The sequence below is a fragment of the Dipodomys ordii genome, unplaced genomic scaffold, assembly GCF_000151885.1.
Source record: "Dipodomys ordii isolate 6190 unplaced genomic scaffold, Dord_2.0 Scaffold1, whole genome shotgun sequence".
NCBI lineage: Eukaryota > Metazoa > Chordata > Mammalia > Rodentia > Heteromyidae > Dipodomys > Dipodomys ordii.
This window is the reverse complement of record NW_012267217.1, coordinates 55,841,738-55,865,396: the sequence shown is the minus strand read 5'-3', so window position 1 is coordinate 55,865,396 and position 23,659 is coordinate 55,841,738. Positions and strand designations below refer to the sequence as shown.

General features: G+C 44.2%; 1 protein-coding gene across 1 annotated transcript in view; it reads right to left on the bottom strand.

The window, feature by feature from the left end:
• The window catches only part of Sgpp2 (sphingosine-1-phosphate phosphatase 2), a 51,881-nt gene extending 50,569 nt beyond the window's left edge, over positions 1–1,312 (bottom strand). Inside the window, exon 1 of the mRNA XM_013019450.1 lies at positions 1,292–1,312. Within this exon, the coding sequence (XP_012874904.1) occupies positions 1,292–1,312 (21 nt within the window). The remainder of the gene's footprint in view (positions 1–1,291) is intronic.
• Positions 1,313–23,659: the final 22,347 nt, after the last annotated feature.

Here is a 23,659-nt window from a genome sequence, read left to right as displayed (position 1 = left end):
ATGGGAAAGCCACCCTTACAATGTTCCAAGGGTCATCTTTTGTTTATGTCTTTCATGCTGTAATTCCCTTTCCCTACCCATGTACTTTCAAAGATTTGCTCTACGATTTTCTTCTATTAAGAAAAAAAGAGCCAGGCACGGGTGGCGCACACCTATGTATAATTTTTGCTTCTTGGAAGGCTCAGATCCAGAGGATCAAAGTTTGAAGTCATTCCAGGCAGAAAAGACTCTGAAAGATTCCATCTTTAAAATAACCATGTCCTTCCATTTTAGGTGAAATTACTGAGGCCCAGACAAAGGTTGCATGTTTTCTATCATGTGTGGAAGCTAGAATTAGTTTATGGTGGCATGCAAGTGTAGTAACTGAAATACAGTCGATTCCATTGCTCACAAAAAAAACATACTCGTTACCTGACTTATGTAACTATAACTCTTTTGTACATCACTTTTATGATAACAATAAAAAAAGATTAAATTCAATTTTACAAAAGGAAGTAGGGGTAGCTTCAGGGGAGAGCTCAAACAGTGTAATTCCTTAGGCAAAATTAGAGTTCAGCAAAAACCACCAGGAGACTGATACTTGAAAGGGGTAGGATGGATCAAGAGGAAAGGGACAAAGGAAGTAAAAAAGCAGAGGGGGAGAGGTGGAGAGAATACAGTCAAAATTCAGTACATGCCCTACAAAATTAGGGGGAAAGTAAGGGATGGCGCGGGTAGGGGAAGGATGTGTGAGAATACTGAAAGGGAAACATTTAGATGCATTGTATTCATAAACGGCTTGTTGAAGGACAACTCCTGTGTACAACCACTTAGAGATAATTAAAAAATTATTTTTTAAAAAATAAATAAGACCTAAGTACTCCCTGCCTGAAAATAAATAGAATAACCAGCAAAAATCTGAGCTGGAGGCGTGGTCCAAGTGATAGGGCACCAGCAGAACAAACAAGCTGGGCAAGCTTGGAGTTCAAATAACTAAATACATACATGAAACGCTTCCTGGTATTCATATTTTCTAACACATAATGACATTCATCTGCCATGAATGAGATGTCTGATCAGCAAGGGATGGAATTGAAATTGTCCACCTAGCCATTATTCCTGCCTGCGAAATCTCATTGATATGCTCATTCGTGTATCTGTTTATTGGTTTATGTTCCTGGAAGTTTCTGAAGAAGTGTTTCATAGGATGGCTTGTGATCGTGTCTTCTCCATGTGGACATCCGTTCTCTAAATGTCTGTTCTTCTAAACAAGCCTTTCACAGCCTTCGCCAGCAGCTGGAGCAGTGCTAACCTGGTCTGCAGGTAGCAGCATGTTCAGAGTCGCTACAACTGGCAGCTTGCAATGTGCGAAACATCAGAACAACCAGGGACCCATCGGGTGCTTGGAGGACAACGACTTCTTGACTCAGCTCTGCCAGGAACACCTGAGCAGTGGCTTCTTTTCTAAACACACTCGAAGAAGCCCTAGGTACCAAGGAAATGTGCCTTGGTCAGCACCACTGGAGATAAGAAGAGCCAAGCCAGACAGCGCACACACCTGGCAGGCTGCCCAGCCTCTCAGCTCCCAAAGGAGGAATACAAGAAATAGCTTTTAGCCAAAACAGTGTGTGACCTTGGGGAGGTGGATTTGCCTTTCTGGACCTCAAAAGCTTCAATGTGCAAAGCTTGCAGAGGATGGAGTAGGATTATTTTCTGAGAGTGCTCTATCACTGAGCTATAGTCCCAACCTCCATTCCTTTGTTTATTGTTGTTGTTGTTTTGAGATTGGGGTTCATACTATATACCCAGGCTGGCCTTGAACTGGTGATCATCCTCTTGCCTCAACTTTCTCAGGACTGAGATGACAAGGATGAAACACCAGGCGTGGCTGGCTGCTTTTTAAATGGGGAAAAGCGGGGAGGGGAGCAGGAAAAAGCTCCTGTTATATATTCATATAAGCCTGAAAGTCCGCCCTAATTAATTGAAAGGGAGGAAGGCCTTCCCCGTTACCCACAGGAAGGGCATGGGGTGTACAGCCCAGTGATCAGTCTGAAAACAACTGATCTTAATCTCTACAGGACTCAGATATCACCTTCCTGTAATTAACCTTTGACCTTGAGGACTAAAGCTAGAGTTATACAACCTTGACATTGTTCAGCGACTTGACAAATGCTGGACCAAAGTCAAGAGGAGCTCATGTTACTTCTCTTTGGTTGTGTTGTTCACTGTAGAGCTACAAATGTTAAATTGGCTTCCAAAGGTCAAGTTCAAGATACTCCACTACCTTCACCAAGCAGGAAGGAGGATGGTGATGTCTACTCTAGGCAGTCCACTTTAATGAAAGGTGGAAATGATGAAATCGAAGGCCGCAAGAGATGAAATTGACTCAGACTTATTAAAAAGTGTCATGAAGCCCAAAGACCTGTGACAGAAAACACCACCTGCAGTGAATCCTTCACAATGTTTGTCAAAGGACAAAGTTACAAAGTAAAGGTCTTAATTGGCTTTACATTATCCATATTTTTTTATTCTAAGATCAGGCAAGGCTTTGTTCCATCAAATAGAATGAGTGTTGGGACTGGCAGGGTAGAAGAGGCTCAGAAAAGCAGACACAGCATCCAAAAGTGGATTGGTCATTCCCAAGTTACTTTCCTTGTACAGCTGAGGCAGGAAGACAGCACTAGCAGACCCACTGCTTAGTTAACACAAAGTGTGTCCTTCTAGTTAGCGTGTACTTCCAGATTACAGTGTTTTGCATGAGGACAGAGGGAAATTCATTACCATGCCAGTTGAAACTTGTCTGTTTGAGAAATGTCACTGGTCCCTCTGATTTCTCAGAACACCAGATACATAGAACAGTTTCAGTGGCTCCTTAGGGTAAGTGATTTCCTGTTTATTTTTAGTCTTGTCTATTGGAGGTTACAGCAGGAGCCTTATCCAAAGCAATGGCATCCTGTTCCTTTTATTTTACAGGTTAGCTTTAGAGGAGTTTATTTTCCTCAGATGAGTGGGAGGGAACCGAATGGATACAGAGTGGTCTGACCAGGAGAAAAGAGCAGAGTCCCAGGGGAAGGCAGACCCCAGACCCAGGTGGGTAGGCACAGAGTACGGGAAGTCAAGTATCTCAGACCGAAGCTGAGCTGTCCTACTTCTTATTACTGAAAAGATTTCACACTCATTACAGGAGGTCCCTGAGCCCCCATTTCTCCACCAAATGGGAACAGTAACAGTATATACATATTGGGGTGGAGGAGGGAGTGTTGAGTGAGAGATAGTGCCCGAGGTGTGTGCCAGGAACTCAACACTGAAGCCTGGCAAAGAAATTCCTGCATAACCTAGCCAATGATGATGATGATGATGGTGGTGGTGGTGGTGGTGGTGGTAGTCATGAAGATGATGATGAAGGAGGATGGATATGATGATGGTGATGGTCATGAAGATGATCATGGTAATAGTGGAAACGATGATGGCGGTAGCACTGAGAAACTCTGAAAAGTGCTTCCCACTGCCAGTGTGTTCTGATTCACCTGAGGATCTTGCTATAAAGTATAGATTTTTATGCTGTGGGCCCAGGGTAACTGTACTAAATAATTCTAAGGACCTCCCATATCCCACGCACTGCCCCACTGATGGCCCATGGCCTCACTTTGAGTAGTGAGGAATGTTTAAAAAACAAAATAAAAAGGTAAATAGCTCTCCAATTTCATCCTCCGTGTTAGAAGAAGGCCTGGCTAGGATTAAAGCAATAAGATACGACGCCCAAAGCAACAGAAAAACTGCTGGTGACAAACCAGAGTTGGTCTATAAGGTTGGGCAGGGACCTCCAGCCCCAAGGAACTGAGCATGGATCACAGAAGGTATCAAAGGGATGAGGGTAAACAATGTATGCCCAACTCAAGTAGTCTGATCAAATGCTTCCCTAATTAGCAGGAAAACGTAAGCCATCCTGGAGCTCCTGGCCTTGATTTGGGAGAGGTTTACATTCGTTGCTGGATGACAGATGCAAAATGAGTGAAGAAGCAGTCAAGAAGTTTGCAAAGCATTCCTACCCTCTTAGGACATGGTGAGACAGAAAAACAAACCTCATTTCCCTAAAAAGAAAACGGGGCATGTGTGTGTGGGGGGGCGGTGCTTTTGTGGAAGACTGGCTCAGAAACGATGCTCTTGGACCTCTGCTGGAGAAAACATCTGTCATTATGGTCTCTGCCACATTGAGGGCCGTGCTTACTTTTACATTTATAAAGGGAGAATGAAACCTAAGAGAAGAGTTTCACATGAAGGCCAAGGATCCTGGAAATTCTGCACTTGATGAAACCCAGCTTGGCTGGGAAATTCAAATGCCATTTTTAGATACATGTAATGATAGGCAATATACTTTCAACCTAAGCCTCTGCCCGGAAAACCCTCATTCCCACCACCAGCTCCCCATGTTCATCTGCAGACACATGCTGGCTCAAGAGCTCTTGAAACGGGGGGAATCTTCAGGTGTTTTGCATTGTGGGAGAAGACAGGTATTTGGAATTGATTGATACCCTAGGGACATGGACTTCTTGGCAAAGAACAGAGCGGTGTCCCCAAAGAGAGGAGACTAAGGACAAAAACATTACTTTGATGGATCGAATGACTCTCATAGCCTGTATGTCTTTAGCTAGAATTTCTCATCTATAACCTAGAGATCAGGAAGAGCCTATCTGAGGGATCTGATCTCTCTTCTAACAGAAGATACACTTTATAACTCTTTGGTAACCCAACCTCCTTCTGAGAGGGCTTGGCTTTCCTAGCATGCCCTTAGTCACCACAGAGATGGAGTATTTGGGAAACAAGCCTTCTCTCTAAGCTATTACAAGAAACCATGGTAAAATGCTAGGTGCAAAGCCAATAGTGCCCATCATTTCAAAGGATGAAATGGCAACCCTTTTCCGAACAGAGGCTGTGTCTGCACACATCATTCACTCCCTAAACTTTAGTGATGAAAGCTGTACAATACACAATACATGCATCATTGTATTTAGTCCTATGAGAAGAGTGAGGCTGGTTGATAGGTTTTTGTGTCTAGCTCCAAAGAGGAGCTAGCTTGTGAGTTGAGGCCTGGATAGGAGGAGGAGCTGACCCTGCTAGCTTCTCAGGTCAGAGACAGAACTCTTAGCAGAAGGTCCCCCAGGCAGGAAGCAGCTCTGGGCTGGGCCATGGAAGGCATGAAAGGGAAGGACAGAGATAAAGTTCGGTGCAGGAGCTCCACCAAGCCACGCCCGAAGATGGAGGCAGGGCAGTACATGAACTCACTGCAGGAGTGCTGGTGGCGCACACCTGTAATCCTAGCTATTGAGATCTGAGAATTCCAGGTTCAGATCTGAGGCTAACATTTCAAAGCCAGTCCAGGCAGGAAAGATTTTGTGACTCATCTCCAATTAGCCACCCAAAAACTAGAAATGGAGCTGTGGATGAAATGATAGAGGACCAGCAAAGGAGCAATGTCCAGACCCCAATAATAGCGCGTGCGCGCACACACACACACACACACACACACACACACACACAGTATGACTGACTCAACTTTGATGAGATAAAAGCAAATTTTGGTTCAGAAGAAGTAGAATCAACTCCTGCTTTAATTCTTTTTTTTTTTTTTTTACTCAAAGCTGGCACATTCCCACTTGAGCTACATTTCCAAGTTTTTTGCTGGTTGAGTGAAGGTAAGAGTCTTTCACATATATCAGCCTGGATTGGCTTTTAGCCTACATCTTCAGATCTCAGTCTCGTGAGTAGCTTAGGATAAAAGATATGAACTACCATTACCTAGATTTTACTTTATTTTTAATATTTGATGGTAAGGACTGAGGATATACTTCAGTGGTATGTAGCATTTTAAGCATGAAACCTGAGTTTAAGCTCTAGGATTAGAAAAAGTAAACAAATTAAAAAATAATACATTTAATGGAGAAATAGCATTAGCCATTCTGGACTTAAAAGCCATTGGGAAGGCAGGTGGGGGTGGGGGAGGCTGGCGGCTCATGCCTGTAATCCTATCTGCTCAGGAGGCTGAGATGTGAGGATCAGAGTTTGAAGCTATCCTGGGCAGGCAAAGTCTGTGGGGACTCTCTCTCTCTCTCTTTTTTTTTTGGTCCAGTCGTGGGGCCTGAACTCTGGGCGTGGGTGCTGTCCCTCAGCTCTTCAGCTCAAGGCTAGCACTCTACCACTTGAGCCACAGCGCCACCTCCGGCTTTTTTTCTTTTTGCTTATGTGGTGCTGAGGAATCGAACCCAGGGCCTCATGTATGCAAGGCAAGCGCTCTACCACTGAGCCACCTTCTCAGCCCAAGTGTGGGACTCTCTTATCTCCGATAAATTACTCAGAAAAAGCCAGAAGTATCACTGTAGCTCAAGTGGTAGAGCACTAGCCTTGAGCAAAAGAAGCTCAGGGACAGCACCTAGGCTCTGAGTTCAAGCCCTAGTACTGGCATGCAACACACACACACACACACACACACACACACACACAAACACACAAACACAAAGCCACTGAGACAGACACATCAGTGCTACCATGAGGCAGGCATATGGTATAAACATATTTACTTTTATGCTCCTTTCACTTTTAATTACTTTTTTTTTAAAGATTAGGGGATGGAGACTTTCCAACCTATGAAGAAAATTGAATAGTAATTACTAAGCAAGATTGACAGTGTCCCTCAGAGGGGAAAGTAGAAGGAACGAGAAATGTGTAAAGGTTTCCTCTTTCATCTTTGAGTCCAGCTAGAATTACAAGTCAGGCAACCTAACCAATGTCTGCTCCCAGTTGGGGTGATTAAAATTTCAGGATGGCGAGACTGAAAGTCAATAAAATAGAAGGACAACTTCTTCCAATAAAAGCTTGAAAGGGAACTGCACACTAATTACCTTCATCTGCTTCATTGCCATTTGTCAGGATCCCTGGGGAGGGGGAATGGGAGGGGGGAGATCCAAAAATTGAAGGTTGGAGGGGCCTAGTTTGAGCCCAGTCTGGCCTGTTTGGACAGTGGGGTGTGAGTTCCAGTGTTTCATACAACTTGAGTGTGTTTTCTTCTGATCTCAGCCTCCTCTGAACATCTGATGTCTTCTCTCTCTCTCTCTCTCTCTCTCTCTCTCTCTTCCTCAAGGGCCTGCACTTAGGTTGGACGCCATTAGGAAGAATGGAGGAGCACTACCAATTGGGAAATTCTTAACATCCTGAGAGAGTGATTCAGGTTAGCCTAGACTCTAGAATCGAGTTCCATCTGAATCTAGAAATGGGTCTTGAGAATGGCTGAAATACAGATTTACTGCTGTTTTTAAAGCTTGTATTTAAAACACCCTGTATTTGCTTAGGAAGTGGAAGGCCAGGGCAGGGCAGGGGGAGGGTGGGAGATGAGCTGGGCATGGGTCTCAGATGGAGAATTCCCTTCACACACAAGGGCTGCAGGAGAAGACCCACAGAACAGAAATAACCAGTGCCATTTTTAAAGGGAGGAAGAGGGAGAGGGAGAGGGGGAGGGAGAGAGAGAGAGAGAGAGACAGAGAGAGAGAGACAGAGAGAGAGAGCAAGCCAGCTGCTCTTCAAATTCCCCAAATGTCTTAGGAACTGAACTAGTTTTCAAAAACATTTTGGATCCGCTCAAACCCAAAACACATTGTGCCAACATTCTTCCATCTAATTGTTAAGCCCTTGTGTGTTCAGTGGGGATTTTTTGCCCCAGATGTTTCTGATTCATTTATATTAACTTATCAAAATGACATTTGGAAGAGCTATATGATGTTCAAGAGGGAATCTTATAAACTTGGGTTCATTAGTTCTAATCCAGGAATTCCACCTCATCCCCCCACCCAGTCTCCAAGCACACACACAGAACGCAGAAGTCAGAGCTGGCTCAGCAGCTTCTCACTGAGGAGCACTGTCCCTAACTCAGGGCGATTCCCTTAAACGAATTCCCCTACCCCACGCAGGGGATTAAGCCGAGGACTTGCAGAATGCTAAGGCAAGAATGCCCTGTCATTGAGCTACACCTCAGTCCTCCAGACATTTGCTTTGAGTCTTCTTTCTTTTGTAAGTATCTCTCCTTTCTCCACTTCCCTCCCCTCCCCTCCCCTTTCTCTTTCCAGACTGGGTCTGGCTACGTGGCTCAGGCTGGCCTTGAACTCATGCTCCTCCTCCCGTCTCCTACACCACCAAACTAAGCTTCAAAATCCAAAAGCATTGTCTAAAGTTTGAGAAGATACCATCAAATCCTTGGTAATCTTTTACATGCAAAGATATTTGTTTAAAGCAACCATTTAAATAAACATAGACCTGAAGCCTAACTAATTTGCTACTGACTTCAAGAAGGTTTTGTCTGAGGACTCTTTCTGTGTTCTTCTTTATTGGGGCTAAAGGGTGCAGGATTTTGGCAATTTCTTTACCCAAGTCTATCCTGGGTGAAGGCGCGTGCTGTGGAGAAACAGGTTGGGGTGCCTTTCTAGGGCCCTTTCTTTCCTTAAATCCAGCCCTCTACTTCTCCAGAGGAGCCAGCCAGGCCAGGGCGATGCTTGGGACCCATCCCCCTTCCTCCATCCTTGGGGAGGAGTGGAGTGAGGGTGTAGGGGGTGGGGGGGTGACTGCCATTAAGTGGGCACTGGGCCTCCACCCCAGGTAGGGGTGGGCTGGAAGGGGGGGGAGTCTTGATGGAAGGGGAGGGTCTCTCGTTTCCCATGAGGTTTCTCCATGTGTCTACAAAAACTTGGGACATTCCAGCGATTTCCGTCACATTTTTAAACTGTAGCTCCTCTGGAAGGCTTTGTCTAAGGAAGTTGATAGCCACTTGTCACAAAAATAAACTCAGGAAGAGCTTTGAAATTGGAAGAACACTGACATGAAAGCTGTGTTGGGCCTGTGTTACACCCACCGACCCAGAGTGGCCCTCTGATTTTCTAGTTTTTGTGAAATACATATATATACACACATATATACATATATAGTGAAGTATATATATATATATACATGCTTCATATATATATATACATATATATATATATATATGAAGGAAGTAAGTCAGACTAAAAGAAACAGACTGCATGATTTCCCTCATTTGTAAGAGCTAGACTATGTCTGTGATATTCTTAGCAGAGAATCACAATGGTTCAAGAGCTAGCTATGTGCATATTATCATATGCATATACCATATAATATCATATGCATAACATATAATTATGCTTAGGGAAATGAACCCCCAGAAATGTAACCAAAAGGTTTTTCTTTTGTGTACTGTTTGCAGTAATTTCTTTTTTCTTCCCCCCCCCCTTGGGTCTATTCTGTTGACACTGTTTTTGATTTCTGTACCCTTTGTCTTGTAGGTAAGTTTATCTGATTTGGGGAAGGGAAGGGGAATCATAAAAACAGTGGGACAAAGGCTGAACCAATGCAACACTGATACTCACTAGGTACACCTTGCAGCGGGAGTCAGGGGCCAGGGGAAGTGGGAGAAAATGGGTGAGGAAGGTAACCCTGTTCAAAAAGAAATGTATTTTTTAATCTCACTTATGTACCTGTAACCCCTCAGTACATCATCTTTGCAATACAGAACTTTAAAAAATGTACCTAAATCTGTTGTCTCATTCCTATCTTTTTCTACTGCCCCCCCATTCCCACAGAGCAAGTGTTAAGAGTATATTCTAGCAAAATTGTGATTGTTCTGATTCTTAAATTTTGTTGTATTACTTATTACATTTTGAGCATTTCCCTACTTCATATCATGGTGTTGGCCAACCTTGACACTTACATTTTTAATTCAGCTTTTGCTACATTCACTGCTGACAGGTGGAGGCTGCTGGCTCACGCCTATAATCCTAGCTACTCAGGAGGCTCAAAAATGAGGATCCTGGTTCAAAGACAGCGTGGGCAGGGAAGTCCATGAAGCTCTTATCTCCAATAAGCTACTCAGAAAAAGCTAAGAATGGTGCTGTAGATCAAGCAGTCGAGCACTAGTTGGAGCAAAAGAACCTCAGGTAGGGCCCAGACTCTGAGCTGAGTTCAAGCCCCAGGACCAGCATTTTAAAAAAAAGTCCCCTATATGTATCTGGTCACCTCAGAAATGTTCTACTTAAATTCCCTGACCTCATTTGCTGGGTTGCATGGGGTCCCCGCTCCCACGGGCCTGACTTCCCCCATGGCCCCAGCTCCATTTTACCTCACTAGATAAGCATGGGGACCAACAGTTTCCTCTCTGATCAACTGCTTGAATTTTCCCAAGGACCTGAAGTCCCTCCCTCCCTTCTTCCTTTCCTTCCTTCTTTTCTCCCTTCTTCCCTCCTTCTCTTCCTTTTCCTTCCTTCTCCTCCTCTTCTCACTATGTAGCCCAAGTTGGCCTCAAACTCACGATCCTCCTACCTCTAACATTAGATAATGTTGGGATTACCACATCCATCTTACCTTCTTCCCTGCCTTGCAAATGCTTCAGGGGTTCTATGGTCAGAGACTGGCTTTGGAAGAAATAATGACTTGGAGATGGGCTTGTTCCATGACAATCAGTGAGCAGGGACAGAGGACTGTCCACAATCTCCCCTAGCAGGGAGGGAAAGCCATGTCCTCCGTGGAAGGGTATGGATGGCACAGTGCCCTCAGGACCCAACATGGCCAGAAGACAGATGTGTGAGGTGTTGATAAGGGCAGATGTGGGCAGCAAAGCTGGCAGAAGGTCCTGAAGTTCAACCCCTTCCTATGTCTCCTTCTCCAGGTGTGACCCAGCACATGGCCTCCGCCGCCCACAGGCCAGCGGCTGAGCCTGGGAGCGCAGGAGGCCTCCAGGGCCATCCTGGAAGGCCAGCCCGGCTGGTTTCCCTGCCTGGCCTTAGCTTTGACATGTGGGATCTGATGATACAGTTATTTAGCAAGAAACCACAGAAACAAAAACAATCTGATGAAACCCAGGGAAAGTGAATCTCCCTTCACGGACAGACGACCACCGAGGGCCGCAGGCTGGCTCCCACCCACAGGCCTGGGCGCTCAGCACCCAGCGCCCCCCACGCCTCCTCCGCAGGCCGGGGCTGCGGCCCCCACCCCTGCAGCACAGCTCAGGCGCTCACCGCCTGGGGAATGTGGTTCTCCTTTCCAGCAAGCCCTGGGTGACCTGAACCGATGACCCTGATGTGTCAGAGCTGGTCAGAGAAACGTGGCTTTGCAGCCTTGGTAAGCGCGCAAGCCAGACCACCATGAACTAGCTGTGGTATATCTGCTTAGAGGAGGATGGCCACAGAGCAGGAAGGTCATGTGGAGAACCAGGAGGGTGAGAAAGAATGTTTGGAGCTTGTACAGCCCTCTTTTCCTGCTGGGAACAACTCCACAAAGCCCCACTCACTCCCCAACACTCTCTCTCTCTCTCTCTCTCTCTCTCTCTCACACACACACACACACACACACACACACACACACAGCTCAATTCTATGCCATGGTGGAAATTTGCCACATGAGCCAGTTCTACATCTCCTTGGCAGTCTGTCTGAAACAGCTGCTCTGGGTAAGGCACGGATTTTTCATCATTATCTACATGCAAGGCATCACTTAGAAAGTCAGAGCCTCCAGCTCCACCCAGATCTGGGGCGTCTGTGGGAATGAACTAGTGGCTCCCTCCAGTGACTCCCCTGCACAGTGAAGTATGAGAGGGCTGAATGTGATCTCCCTGATGTCTGTTCAGGGGACCATGAAAGCAAGACTTCCCTATGCCGGGAATGTGCACATACACACAGGAGCTGCCTTAATTAATTAATCAATCAGTGTCATTTCTGGAACTTGAACTCAGTGCCCCAAATTCTTGCTGAGCTTTTTAAATCAGAGCTGGTGCCCTATCTCCTGAGCCACATCTCCAGCCCAGCTTTTTTTTAACTAGTTAATTGGAGTTGAAGACTTATGGATCTTTTTTTCCTCCTGTCTGGGCTGGCTTTGAACTGCGAGCCTCCCACCTCAGCCACCTGAGTGGTTAGGATTATGGGTGTGAGCCATTGGCACCACCAAGCAGCTTCTTTTGTTTTTGTTTTCATCTTTAGTTTTTGCAGTGCTGAGGCTCCACCCCTGGGTCTGATGCACACTAGGTGAGGTTTCTACCATGGGGCCACACCTCCGGTGCCAGGGGAGCTACTTTAACCATGCAGAACCTTTTGAGGCACACGTGGCTCATGCTTAGAATCCTAGCTACTCAGAAGGCTGAGGTATGAAGATCATGGTTCAAAGCCAGCCTGAGCAGGAAGGTATGTGAGATGCTTATCTCCTATTAACCACCAAAAAGCCAGAAGTTGACCTATGGTTCAAAGTGGTAGAGAGATAGCTTTGATCACAAAAGTTCAGGGACAGTGCCCAAATCCTGGGTTCAAGCCCCACAATGAAAGAAAGAAAGAAAGAAAGAAAGAAAGAAAGAAAGAAAGAAAGAAAGAAAGAAAGAAAGAAAGAAAGAGAGAGAGAGAAAGAGAAAGAAAGGAGGGAGGGAAGGAGGGAAGGAAGGAAGGAAGGAAGGAAGGAAGGAAAGGAAGGAAGGAAAGGAAGGAAAGAAGGAAGGAAGGAAGGAAGGAAGGAAGGAAGAAAGGAAGGAAGGAAGGCGGCTGGAAAGGTGGCTCAGTGGTAGAGCACTTGCCTCGCATGCATGAGGTCCTGGGTTGGATTCCTCAGCACCACATAAACAGAAAAAGCTGGAAGTGGCACTGTGGCTCAAGTTGTAGAGTGCTGCCTTGAGTTCAAGCCCTACAACGGGCCAAACAAAAAAAAAAAAAAGAAATTCAAAGAAAAAGAAAGAAAGAGAGAGGGAGGGAGAAATGGAGGTAGAGAAAGAGAGGAGGAAAGAGAGAGGGGGAGTGAGGAAGGAAGGAAGGAAGGAAGGAAGGAAGGAAGGAAGGAAGGAAGGAAATACAGAAGCTCTCAGTGGCATCGAGGCAGATCCTCAGAGACTGGATCAAGGTAGTGACTGTGACGGCAGATAGCTCTGGAGGTAAGGAAGCTGTTCCAAAATTGGTTGTAGTAATGGTAGAACAACTCCATGAATACACAACCTTTTCAACAGGTCACACTGAAAATGAAAGGTCTCAGAAATACCAGCTAAAAATCTTTCTTTCTTTTTCCTTCTTTCTTTCTCTTTCCTTCCTTCCTTCTTTCTTTTCAGTAGTAATGCGTTTTGAACTCAGGGCCTCGTGCTTGCTAGGCAGAAGGCCTACCACTTGAGTCACACCCCTGCTGTTTCTGCTTTTGTTATTTTCTTTAATGGGATCTCCTTTCTTGTCTAGGCTAGCCTAGACAACAATCTTTCCATGTCTGCTTCCCATGTAGCTGGGGTAACAGACATGTACCATCATAAGCAGGCTTATGCTTAGGACCTTTTTTTGCCATTTTTTTCAATTTTATTTGTGAAGATACTGTACAGAGGGGTTACAATTACATGGGCAGGATAATGCGTACATTTCTTACCAAGCATTGCAGCCTCCTCCTTTGTTTACCCTTCACATCCCTTCCCAGCCTCCTCCCTCCCCATGCTTAGGACTTTTTGTTTGAGCTGATCTTGAATCATAATCCTTCCCATCTCAGTCTCCTGAGTAACCAGGATTACAGGCATGAGCCACTATAGGTGTTCCAGCACAAATTGAAAACTTCTGGCTACAAAAGAGACCACCTGCAGAACCCTATCTTTTTGTTTGTTTCTTTTAAGAACTCTGGATAGCCTCAAAATCTTGATCCTCCAAGTCTTGGTCTCCTAAAAGCTGGGATTACAATGTGCACCAGACATAAGAAGCAGAACTTAAAAAGGTAACTGATCAGTGATCGCTCTATCATTCCAGTCTGGGTTGATTTATAGATAATGTTGAGAAGCTACGTTTGCTTCCACAAGAAGGCATTGACATGGGCATTGACTCCTATAACAAGAAATGAAGCTCTCTCTGAGCCAGGACCAACTAGCGGCATCCAATTCCAAGGCTCTGTGGGCTGAGAATTCTAAATTGGAACTTAGATTTCCAGATGATATGATGTTATATTTTATATTTACTTCTAGACCTAGATTTATTCTACCTCTCTGAATATATCTATAGATACAGATCTAGATATAGATCTATATAGATATTTCTAGATAGAGTAACTATATAGATATATCTAGATATATCTAGATATCTATCTAGATATATCTAGATATATCTATATATATCTATAGATATATATCTATATCTCTCTCTATAGATAGATATCTATCTATCTATAGAGAGAGATATAGATATATCTAGATATAGATATTGAGATAGATATATCATGGTAGAAAGCCACAGTACATTATTATAGTCACCAATTATCAATGTAACAAGGAACTAAAATATTTTGACCTAGGGTCAACACTGTGTCTACACTGTGTACTTGCTCCAAATCCTGCAATTTCTGAGTCAGCCTGAGTGCTTTTTCCCTCTGGATCAAGCAGCAAGTATTTTTGGTTGTCTCAACATGCTATATTTTATAGGTAAATATAAATTATTCATTAACAACCATCTCTTCTTTTCATAACTTCATACATAATAAATACCAAGGATTTGTTTTTGTTCCAAAGAAGCATAAGAAATTTTAGGGTAAGAAGCATTTGACATGTGTTTCTCTTCATGTAGGCCTCCCATTTACAAAACATGGTAGTTAAAAAAATAAAATAAAACAGGAAATACAGAACAATGAAATAAAAACATTGAATATTTTACAACATTTAATATAGTTTAAGGCTCCGCCTGGGCTACTTTTATTCTTCTAAAGGACGGAAAAGCAAATCCACTAGAAAAAAAAAAAGTTGGTCTCTGGAGACTGTTTCTTTAATAACAGAAGCAGCTTAAATGGTGCTTTGAGGAGAGGGGAGAGTTTCACCGTGAGAGTTGAAAGAGTCTTTCATGGTTCTTTGATTCTTCTTAACTAATAATTTGGTGACAGAATCCAGACGGGGCAATTCTGTTCTTATTGTCATGTGTGACCCATAACTTGGACAGAAGACGCCATCTTACTCTTGTGCGTGTTCTCTCTCTCTTTCTCCCTCTCCCTCCCTCCATTTCTTCTTCTCTCCCTCTCTCCTTCTCTTTCTCTCCTTCACTATCAGAATAGTCTGCTTTGGAGATTTTTAACTATTTGTGAGCTGCATTAGCTGTGGCCAAGCTCACAACTCGTCTGTCCACTCAGGAGCAGCCAGATGCCACTCAGGACCGGAGCTAAGCCACACATATTTCCAGAACATGCCATCCCATCCCTCATGCATTGTGTCATCTGGGTTCCTTGTGGGAAATCTCCAGCTTTTACTTTGTAGTGAGGATTAAATTTAAATACAACAATTTGTATAGCATATGCCTCAAAATTTCAATCATTTTTGAGACTGAGTTGACGGGGAAGATAGGGAAAAGGATCTCAGATAAGACTGGAATTTAGAAATTGCCATATGCTGTGGTGTCCAATATGGTGGCCATATGAGACTAACTTCAAGTTTAATTCAATAATAAAAAAAGGAAACCCAGTTCCTTTGTTGTATTGGTCACATTTCAAGGGCTCCACAGCCACATGTGGCCAGTGGCTACCTATCTGGACAGCTGGATGCAGGACTCATGCAAAGACCATCTTCCTAGAAAGCTCCATTTAATGCTCTTAACGGCAGACTTTGATTGTGCCTTTCCTTACTTTGCTACTGGTACCATGGTTTCTTACAGTGTGACTTTGTGTGTGTGTGTGTGTTTGCGACTCATAGCTTCCTCCTCCTTTTCCTTTTTCTTCTGTCGTTCCCACAGTTCACCTTCAGCTTTCAATTCTCTTGCCTCACACTCCCACGTACTGAGAAAGGAAAGCAGTAAGGAAGGAAAGAAGGAAGAAAGAGAAAAAAGGAGGAGGAACAAGGAAAGAAGGAGGATGGAGGGAGGAAGGAAGGAATGAACAAATGAACCAACAAAGGAGGAAGAAAAGAAGGAAGGAAAGGAGGGAAGGACAAGAAGGGGGAGAGGAGGGGGGAAGGGAAGGAAGAAGGGAGTGAGAGAGGAGGAAGAAAGGAAGAAGGAAAAGAAGAAAGGAAGGAAGTCAGGACGGAAGGAAGACACTTCCCTCCCCCCTCCCGCCCACAGTGTATGTAGAGAACTCTCAGGCCTAAAGAAATACTTTTCAACCCGGGAACTTTGAGTTCTAGAACAAATAGGAAAGTCAGAGAGAATAGTAAGTTTCCTTTCATGTCTTTTTTTCCCCCTTGAGCATTACAAAGCCTTGCCTAATCTCTTAAGGAAATGGTACCATCGAGGAGAAATCTGATTTCTACCTGAGTCATGGTAGTTGTGGGTCCTGGTGGAATGGAAACCCTTCCTGCCCCCACAGCAGGAATCTTCCAGCCAGCCTTCCTGTGGACAGCAGTTATTGTATTCTCTCTCAGCCATGGGTCAATAATTCCAGACTAATGATATTTGTAGGAACCATAGCTGTAATTAAGTAGAAGATGGGGAGGGACAAAAAGAGAAAGATGATGTCTTGGAGAAGTCTCCGTAGCTGTTTCTGCCGCTGTTAGAAGAGCTTCATGGATGTTGACACTGTTAGCCTCGGGAAGGGCAGAGCATGCAAGGCTCTGGGTGCCGAGGAGTGATAGGAGCTGTTCAGACCTTTGCTGAAGTCACGCCCATCTGCCAGGCATGCTGGCTAGTAGGTAACTCAGGTGCTTAGGACAGGAAGTGAGTGTTTCATCCTCTGAGAAAAGGCAGAAAATTCCAATAATGTAGGCGACAACCTGGTTTATATTTTATATTCTTATTTTTCTTCAGAGGGTGAGTGATTTTTTTTTTAGGCTGAAGCACATGAAACAATAAACAGCATTGGATTACTTTTGATCTTCAAGTAGCAACAGAGAGGTTCTCATTTTAAAAGAGGAATTCTGCCTCTGACAACCACATCTGAGCTTGGGCAGATGGTTAGGCTCCCTTTGCGATAGGACCAATGCATCAAGGTGACCTTGGAGACTAGAAGTCTCAGCCAAGCACTGCATGCAGAACCATGGCCTACAGCTCTCTGTGCTCACTGTGATGTGAATTCAATCATTCTTTTAAAAAAATGAGTTGCCATACATGGTAAATATGTACGACATATGCTTATAAACTAAATAAGAGGGAAATTATATTAAGGTAAAAAAGTCACCAAATTTTTAGAACTCCCCAAATTAATATGTTCCCATTAAATAAGAACTGCATTCTGAAGTTTGGCACTGGTAGCTCATGCCTGTATCCTAGCTTCTCAGGAGGCTGAGGTCTGAGGATTGTGGTTTGAAGTCAGCCCAGACATGAAAGGCCATGAAAATCTTAGCTCCAACTAACTACCAGTCAACTGTAAGTGGGGCTGTGTGTCAAAGTGGTAGAGTACTAGCCTTGAGCAAAATTGATCAGGGACAGCACCCAGGCTCTGAGTTCAAGCCCCATGACTGGCAGGAGCCTAGTCTGGCCTAGAATTCAGAGATTCTCCTACCTCAGCCTCCTGAGGGCTGAGATGCCAGGAATATACACCGTGCTCGAAGAAGGGCTATGGAGTACACGTGGGTCCAGGAGGGATGTGGCTCAGTGGTAGACTATCTGCCTAGTATGCAAGAGGCCCTGTGTTCCAGCCCCAGCATAGACAGACAATTTACTGTCATTACTAACTTGATTAGCTTTTTTTTTTTAATCTGGCCCAAGTGGGCTTTTCAGTTCTAGGTTTTGATGAAATCAATTTATATTTGTATGCTCTCACTCCAAATAAATCAACACATGTGACCAAAGGTCAAAAAAGTGGATGATACTCTGCCAAGGTCACTGGAAACCATCTCCCGTCTGTGCATCCAGCCTCCCTCTCTCCCTTGTCTTTTCAAGAAGGTTCATTTGGCTACAAGGACCATCTGGGTGGAATGAGAGAGAAAGACAAGACAGCATCTGTAGTAATCTCACAAACAAGAACAAAATCTCCACCGATGGGAATTCTCCAGCCTCTCTCTGTAATCCAGTCCTAATGTTGAGCAACCCTCAACATCAGGAAATTCTGCCATAAATAACCCCAATCCTTCATGCAGCTTAAACCCATTTCCTCCGGCTCTCTGCTCACTGGAGATGGGGAACAGCTGGCCACCATTCTCTGTACCCAGGCCCCTTTGTAACTGGATGATTGGATCCTGGCTCTGGATCACTGTCATAATGAGAGGGCTGACTGGTTCCATATTCTGCTGTCTACACAAGCATGTAAAATGGGAAGATAAAATTTGGAGCCTGCTGAGCTTCAGAAACATGCCATGAGAGGAGTCTGGTCCCGTGTCATGTCACCAGTCTGTTCACAGTCTATAAACTTGCAAGTGTGAGATTTCTGCATGGAAAAACCACATGTTTCTCCAGAGGCTGGCTTCACAACATGCACACAACATGAGATAACGCGGTCTCTGAAGGCCACTGACAACAGAACCCACAGAGAGCCCTTATTGAGCATCTTTGATGTTCTCATTGTATTAGCTCATGGGCTCTTCACAGTGTGCTAAGCATCAGGATGGCTCGTGTTGCAGGTGAGGAAACTTAACCCAATGAAAACGAACTTGGCTGTGTTTAGCTGCCAGTGGGCAGAGGGTAAAAACCCACGTCGGAGTTCAGAACCTGTGCCTTCTATGCACCTTCCCAGCCAGCACAGCCCACAGGTTCCATGCGCCTGGTGCCGATGCTGGAATAAGGCCCTTTGTTTCAACTATACTTGGCCAGAAGAGACCAAGAAATCAGTAAAACTCAGGTGCTGTGCTCTGGATATAGGGTAAAATTAAAGTTTAGAAGAGCTATCATCCTAGCTACTCAGGAGGCTGAGATCTGAAGACCATATGTTGAAGCCAGCCCAGGCAGAAAAACTCGTGAGACTCTTATGTCTAATTAACAAACAAGAAGCCAGAAGCCGATTTACAGCTCAAGTGATAGAGGGCTAGCCTTGACTGAAAAAGCTCAGGGACAGCGTCTACCCAGGCCTGGTTTCAAGCCCCAGAACCGGCAAAAACAACAACAACAACAAAGGTATCTCCAATATTGATGCTTTTGTATACAGAATCCCATGAGACCCCAGGTCTCGGTGGCAGATTGAAAATGATCGGCAACTCCCAGCAATGTGACATCTGGCCACGGATATGTATGTGGTCCAGGCCGGGGCAGAGCTGGGTGCTGCCAGGCACCAACTGGTCAGATTGGGTGTGTCTTCCTGCCTCGGTGGTCTTGGCAGTGAAGTAGTGATGGGGTTACAGGGGTGGCTTCTCACTGTCACTACCACCCAGCCATCCACTTCTCTCCTGTTTTTACTTCTACCCACCATTATGCCATCACGAGCCTCCATATTTAGCCGAGGATCCATCTAAGCTCAGTAGTGGAAGGATTTGGAGGTGAGGATAACATTCAGGGCTCTTGAGTCTACAGAGAAGGCCCAGAACCAAACAAGAGAAAACTCCACAGCAGATCAGTGCTGGTCAGCCTTCCCCACACATACTTCCACAACAGCCGTGGCTTCATGAGACTAAGCTGTCGGATGGGGGCATCCCAGTCTTTGGGTAGCAAAAGACAATCAGCCTTGGAACCTACACTATTTTTCTCTCTGGAATCTTCTAGACACCAGAAGTAGCAAATTGACATTCCTATGCATTTCAGCAAAGCAATTTCAGATGCAAGGCAAGAGAGGGAGGCGGGGACAGAAGGAATGTGCAGCACAGCAAGCCGGCGGCAGCGATGGCTCATCAGCCAAATGAGAACCAGTGCCACAGCACCTCCTATAGACAACAGAAGCCAGAAAGCGTGGCCAAGACCAGCTACTAAACCATGTGTGAGCAAAGCATGTCTGCGATTAGCCTTTGGTCCACCAGGCTCTAGTGTATGGCCTGTGCTCTGACACTCCAAGAGAGCCACCCACGTCAGCAAAACCAAGTCTTAGCCACTCTTAGTTATCCTCACCCAGGTAGCTTCATTCTCTCCACTGTGCAGTCAGGGCCCCATCAAGAACCATCCTTTCCCTCATCTCCCAACAGTTAACTCCCTCTGGAGGAAGGGGTTTGGCCAAGAATGAATAGGAGTTGGGGTGTCCATATGCATAAAAATTGATCTTATTATTCATGCTCACAGTTCCCTTTCCCATTTTTAAACTCCCTTAACTTATTCCGGTCATAAGCATGAAATTTATATGTTATATACTGTAATAAAAAAAAACAAGCCCCACCCTGACAAAAAGAAAGAGAGAAAGAAAAGAAGAAAGGAAGAAAGGAAGGAAGAAAGGAACAAAGGAAGGAAGGAAGAAAGAAAGGAAGGAAGGAAGGAAGGAAGGAAGGAAGGAAAGAAGAGCCTCCAAGGATTTTTGTCCTCCTTCAAAGTCCACATTTATGTTTTTCTGAGACCTGCAGCTGTACTTCACTCTATAATAGAGGAGTCTGAAATCCTCTACTCACCATTAGACTTCTTAGCAACCATGTCTTTCAAAATGTGGGTTTAGTGTTTTCTTGTCAGGAATTCAGGAATCTGTGACGGGGAGATCTTTTTCAATTGAATTTTGATCCTCTGAGAAAGAATTTATCTTTGCAAATTTTTGCTTGACTCTTATGCTCATCAGTTTACCAGCCTTCCTGAAGTTGAACTGAGGAACTGTTTAAGAGCAGGAAGCCATGGAAATATCCATCTCTAGGGGCTGCAGGGTCAAATCCAGGTTCTGGCACATTCTAGGCACTTCCCAAATATTGGCTGAACACTAAAGGTGTCATTGCAGAACAAGAGAGGCTCTGAAATACACTTTCCACACACAAGGGCTTCCCGTGAGGGAGAACAAGACCTGAAGAAAGCCTTTAGGGTCCCACAGACTTCTAGAAGGAAGGCTTGCAAAATGCGTGCCCGGACATTTCCAGAAAACAATATGGCTGAAGGTGTCAAGGTGGTCATATGTAACATTTCAAAACACTTGACTGGCTTAAATGTGAGGGTTTACCATTCTAAAATGGCTTAAAAAGAAAAGTAGATCTGAACTAACTGTATGAGCTAAAGTCTTTCAAAACCCACCACTTATGCCCCAGCATAAAAGATGAATTCATCTCAGAGAAGACCCATTGGATAGAAACAGCATCAGCCACGTGAACAGGAGTAATAGCTGTTGTTGCAATAGAGGATGAGCATCCCCTAACTGAAAATCTGAGAGTTAAAACGCACCAAAATGGGAAACTTGCTGAATATTGACATGAGTAGAAAATTCCACATTAGACTTCCATGGGATAGGTCGAAGTCAAATCACAAGCACACCACAAATAATACATAGCATTTTCTTCAAGCTATTCATGTATATAAAACATAAGTGGCAAATGAATTCTTTTTTTGTTGTTGTTTTTGGTCCCTGGTGGGGCTTGAACTCAGGGCCTAGGTGCTGGTTCTGAGCTTTTACCCTCAAGGCTAGAACTCTACCATTTGGGCCACAGCACCACCCAGTTATCTGGTGATTAATAAGAGATAAGAGTCTTATGGATTTCCTGCCCAGGCTGGCTTTGAACCATGATCCTCAGATCTCAGCCTTCTGAGTAGCTAGGATTACAGGCATGAGCTACTGGTGTCTGGCCCATCAAATGGATTCTGAGTTTAGATTTTGATCTTAGGGACCTGGGAGTATATGTGACTATTTCTTCCAGTTTTATGGGTAAGAACACCAAAGGGATATAGGTTATGTGGTGTGCCGTGTTGTTTAGCCTTTGAAGTCTAAGAAGCCAAGCATCCGCTAGCCCACAATGCTGCCTGCACAAGGACCCAACAAGACACAAAACACACAGAGCTCTGCCACTGCCCGGGCAGTTGCAAAGGGCTCACTACCACCAGACTTGCCACATATGGCCTGAATTGAACATCTCAGAACAAATACTTTAAAATAAGACAAAGTAGTTGGACACTGGTCACTTACATTTGTAATCCTAGCTATTCAGGAGGCTGAGGTCTGAGGATTGTGATTTGAAGCCAGCCTTGTCAGTATCCTGCATGAGATTCTTATCTTCAGTTATCTAGCAAAACACTAGAAGTGCAAGTGTGGCTTAAATGATAGAGTACAAACTTTGAGCAAAAAAGCGAAGAGACAGGGCCCAGGCCCTGAGTTCAAGCCCCAGTACTGGCACTAAATCAATTAATCTTTAGCAAGATAAAACAAACCATAGTTCATTCCTCAAAATTAAAACAAAATAGCAGGAAAGAATTGAAAAGAAAAACACTGTCACTCCCTTTCTATATACGGACCCTTCATAAATCTTTTCAGTAATACAAAAAGCTAAACGTTCTTTTAAAATAATATTATTGATCTAGAGAGGAGCTGGCTCCTGCCTTCATGTATTTGCAGCTTTTCCCTCTGTTCTTTTTATTTATTTATTTTTTTGTCAGTGTGGGGCTTGAACTCTGGGCCTTAGCGCTGTCCCTGTGCTCTTTAGCTAAAGGCAAACACTCTGCAGCTTGAGCCACAGCACCACTTCCAATTTTCTAGTGGTTTATTGGAGATAAGAATCTCATGGACTTTTCTGGCCGGGCTGGCTTTGAACCATGATCCTCAGATCTCAGCCTTCTGACTAGCTAGGATTACAGGTGTGAACCACTGGTGCCAGGCTTACCACTGCTTTTTGTTCATTCTTTGTCCCTCCATTTCTGTGCACTAATTTTATTTTTATGCTGCAGAAAAATAGAAAGCTATTATCTATCCTACTTCATGAGGTTATTTGACTATTGTACCTAATTTGGTTATTGCAAATGAGTATTGTGGGCTTTAGACAGTGGTCAAATGCAAATAATATTGATTCATTGGTTGTTTGATGGATCGAGTCATTCATTCATTCAGTACATTTATTGTTGTACCACCTATGTAACCAGCAAGATATGTGCCTTACATTTTTGTGGAAGAGACACCTAGGTGGTAAACAAGCAAATTAATAAATATGACAGTGGTTATTGGAAAAAAATAATATTATTGACCAGTACTCATGTACACATGAAGATGATTTACACAGCTAAGTGGTCAGAAAACATCTGACTTAAGAAAAAACATAACCCAATGAACTCTAAATACAGTAAGAAAGATACCTTTAAAATATGCTATTATAAAATAATCTACTAGCGGGGCTGGGAAGATGGCTCACTGGTAGAGCGCTTGCCTTGTATGCATGAGGCCCTGGGTTCAATTCCTCAGCACCACATAAGCAAAAAGTAAAAAAAGCCAGAAGTGGTGCTGTGGCTCAAGTGGTAGAGCATTAGCCTTGAGCTGAAGAGCTGAGGGACAGTGCCCAGGCCCAGAGATCAGGCCCCACGACCGGACCCCCCAAAAAAATCTACTAGCTTGTATTGTTATAATGCCTGCCAAGAGCACTAAAAATTGCTATTGATTCTATAATGACAAAGACTGTGTTCCAGGAATGAAAGCCTGGTTCAGTAGTAGGGCGTCTTTTAAATTTTTTTTGTAAGATTAAAGGAAAGGAAAAAAATGTATGGTTCACTCTCTGGATAAAAAAAGAATTCAGTAAAATTCAATCATAATTCAATAAAATATATCTCAGCAGACCTGTTCTAAAAAGGAAAAAACCTACATAAAATATAATGCTTTGTCATGAGATATTAAAGTCACGAGCAAGACAAGAATGCTTGCTGTCAGCATGGGGACTCAGTAATTTACTGGAGTTCCTTGTCTAGGTGATAATGCAGTGGGGGCGGGG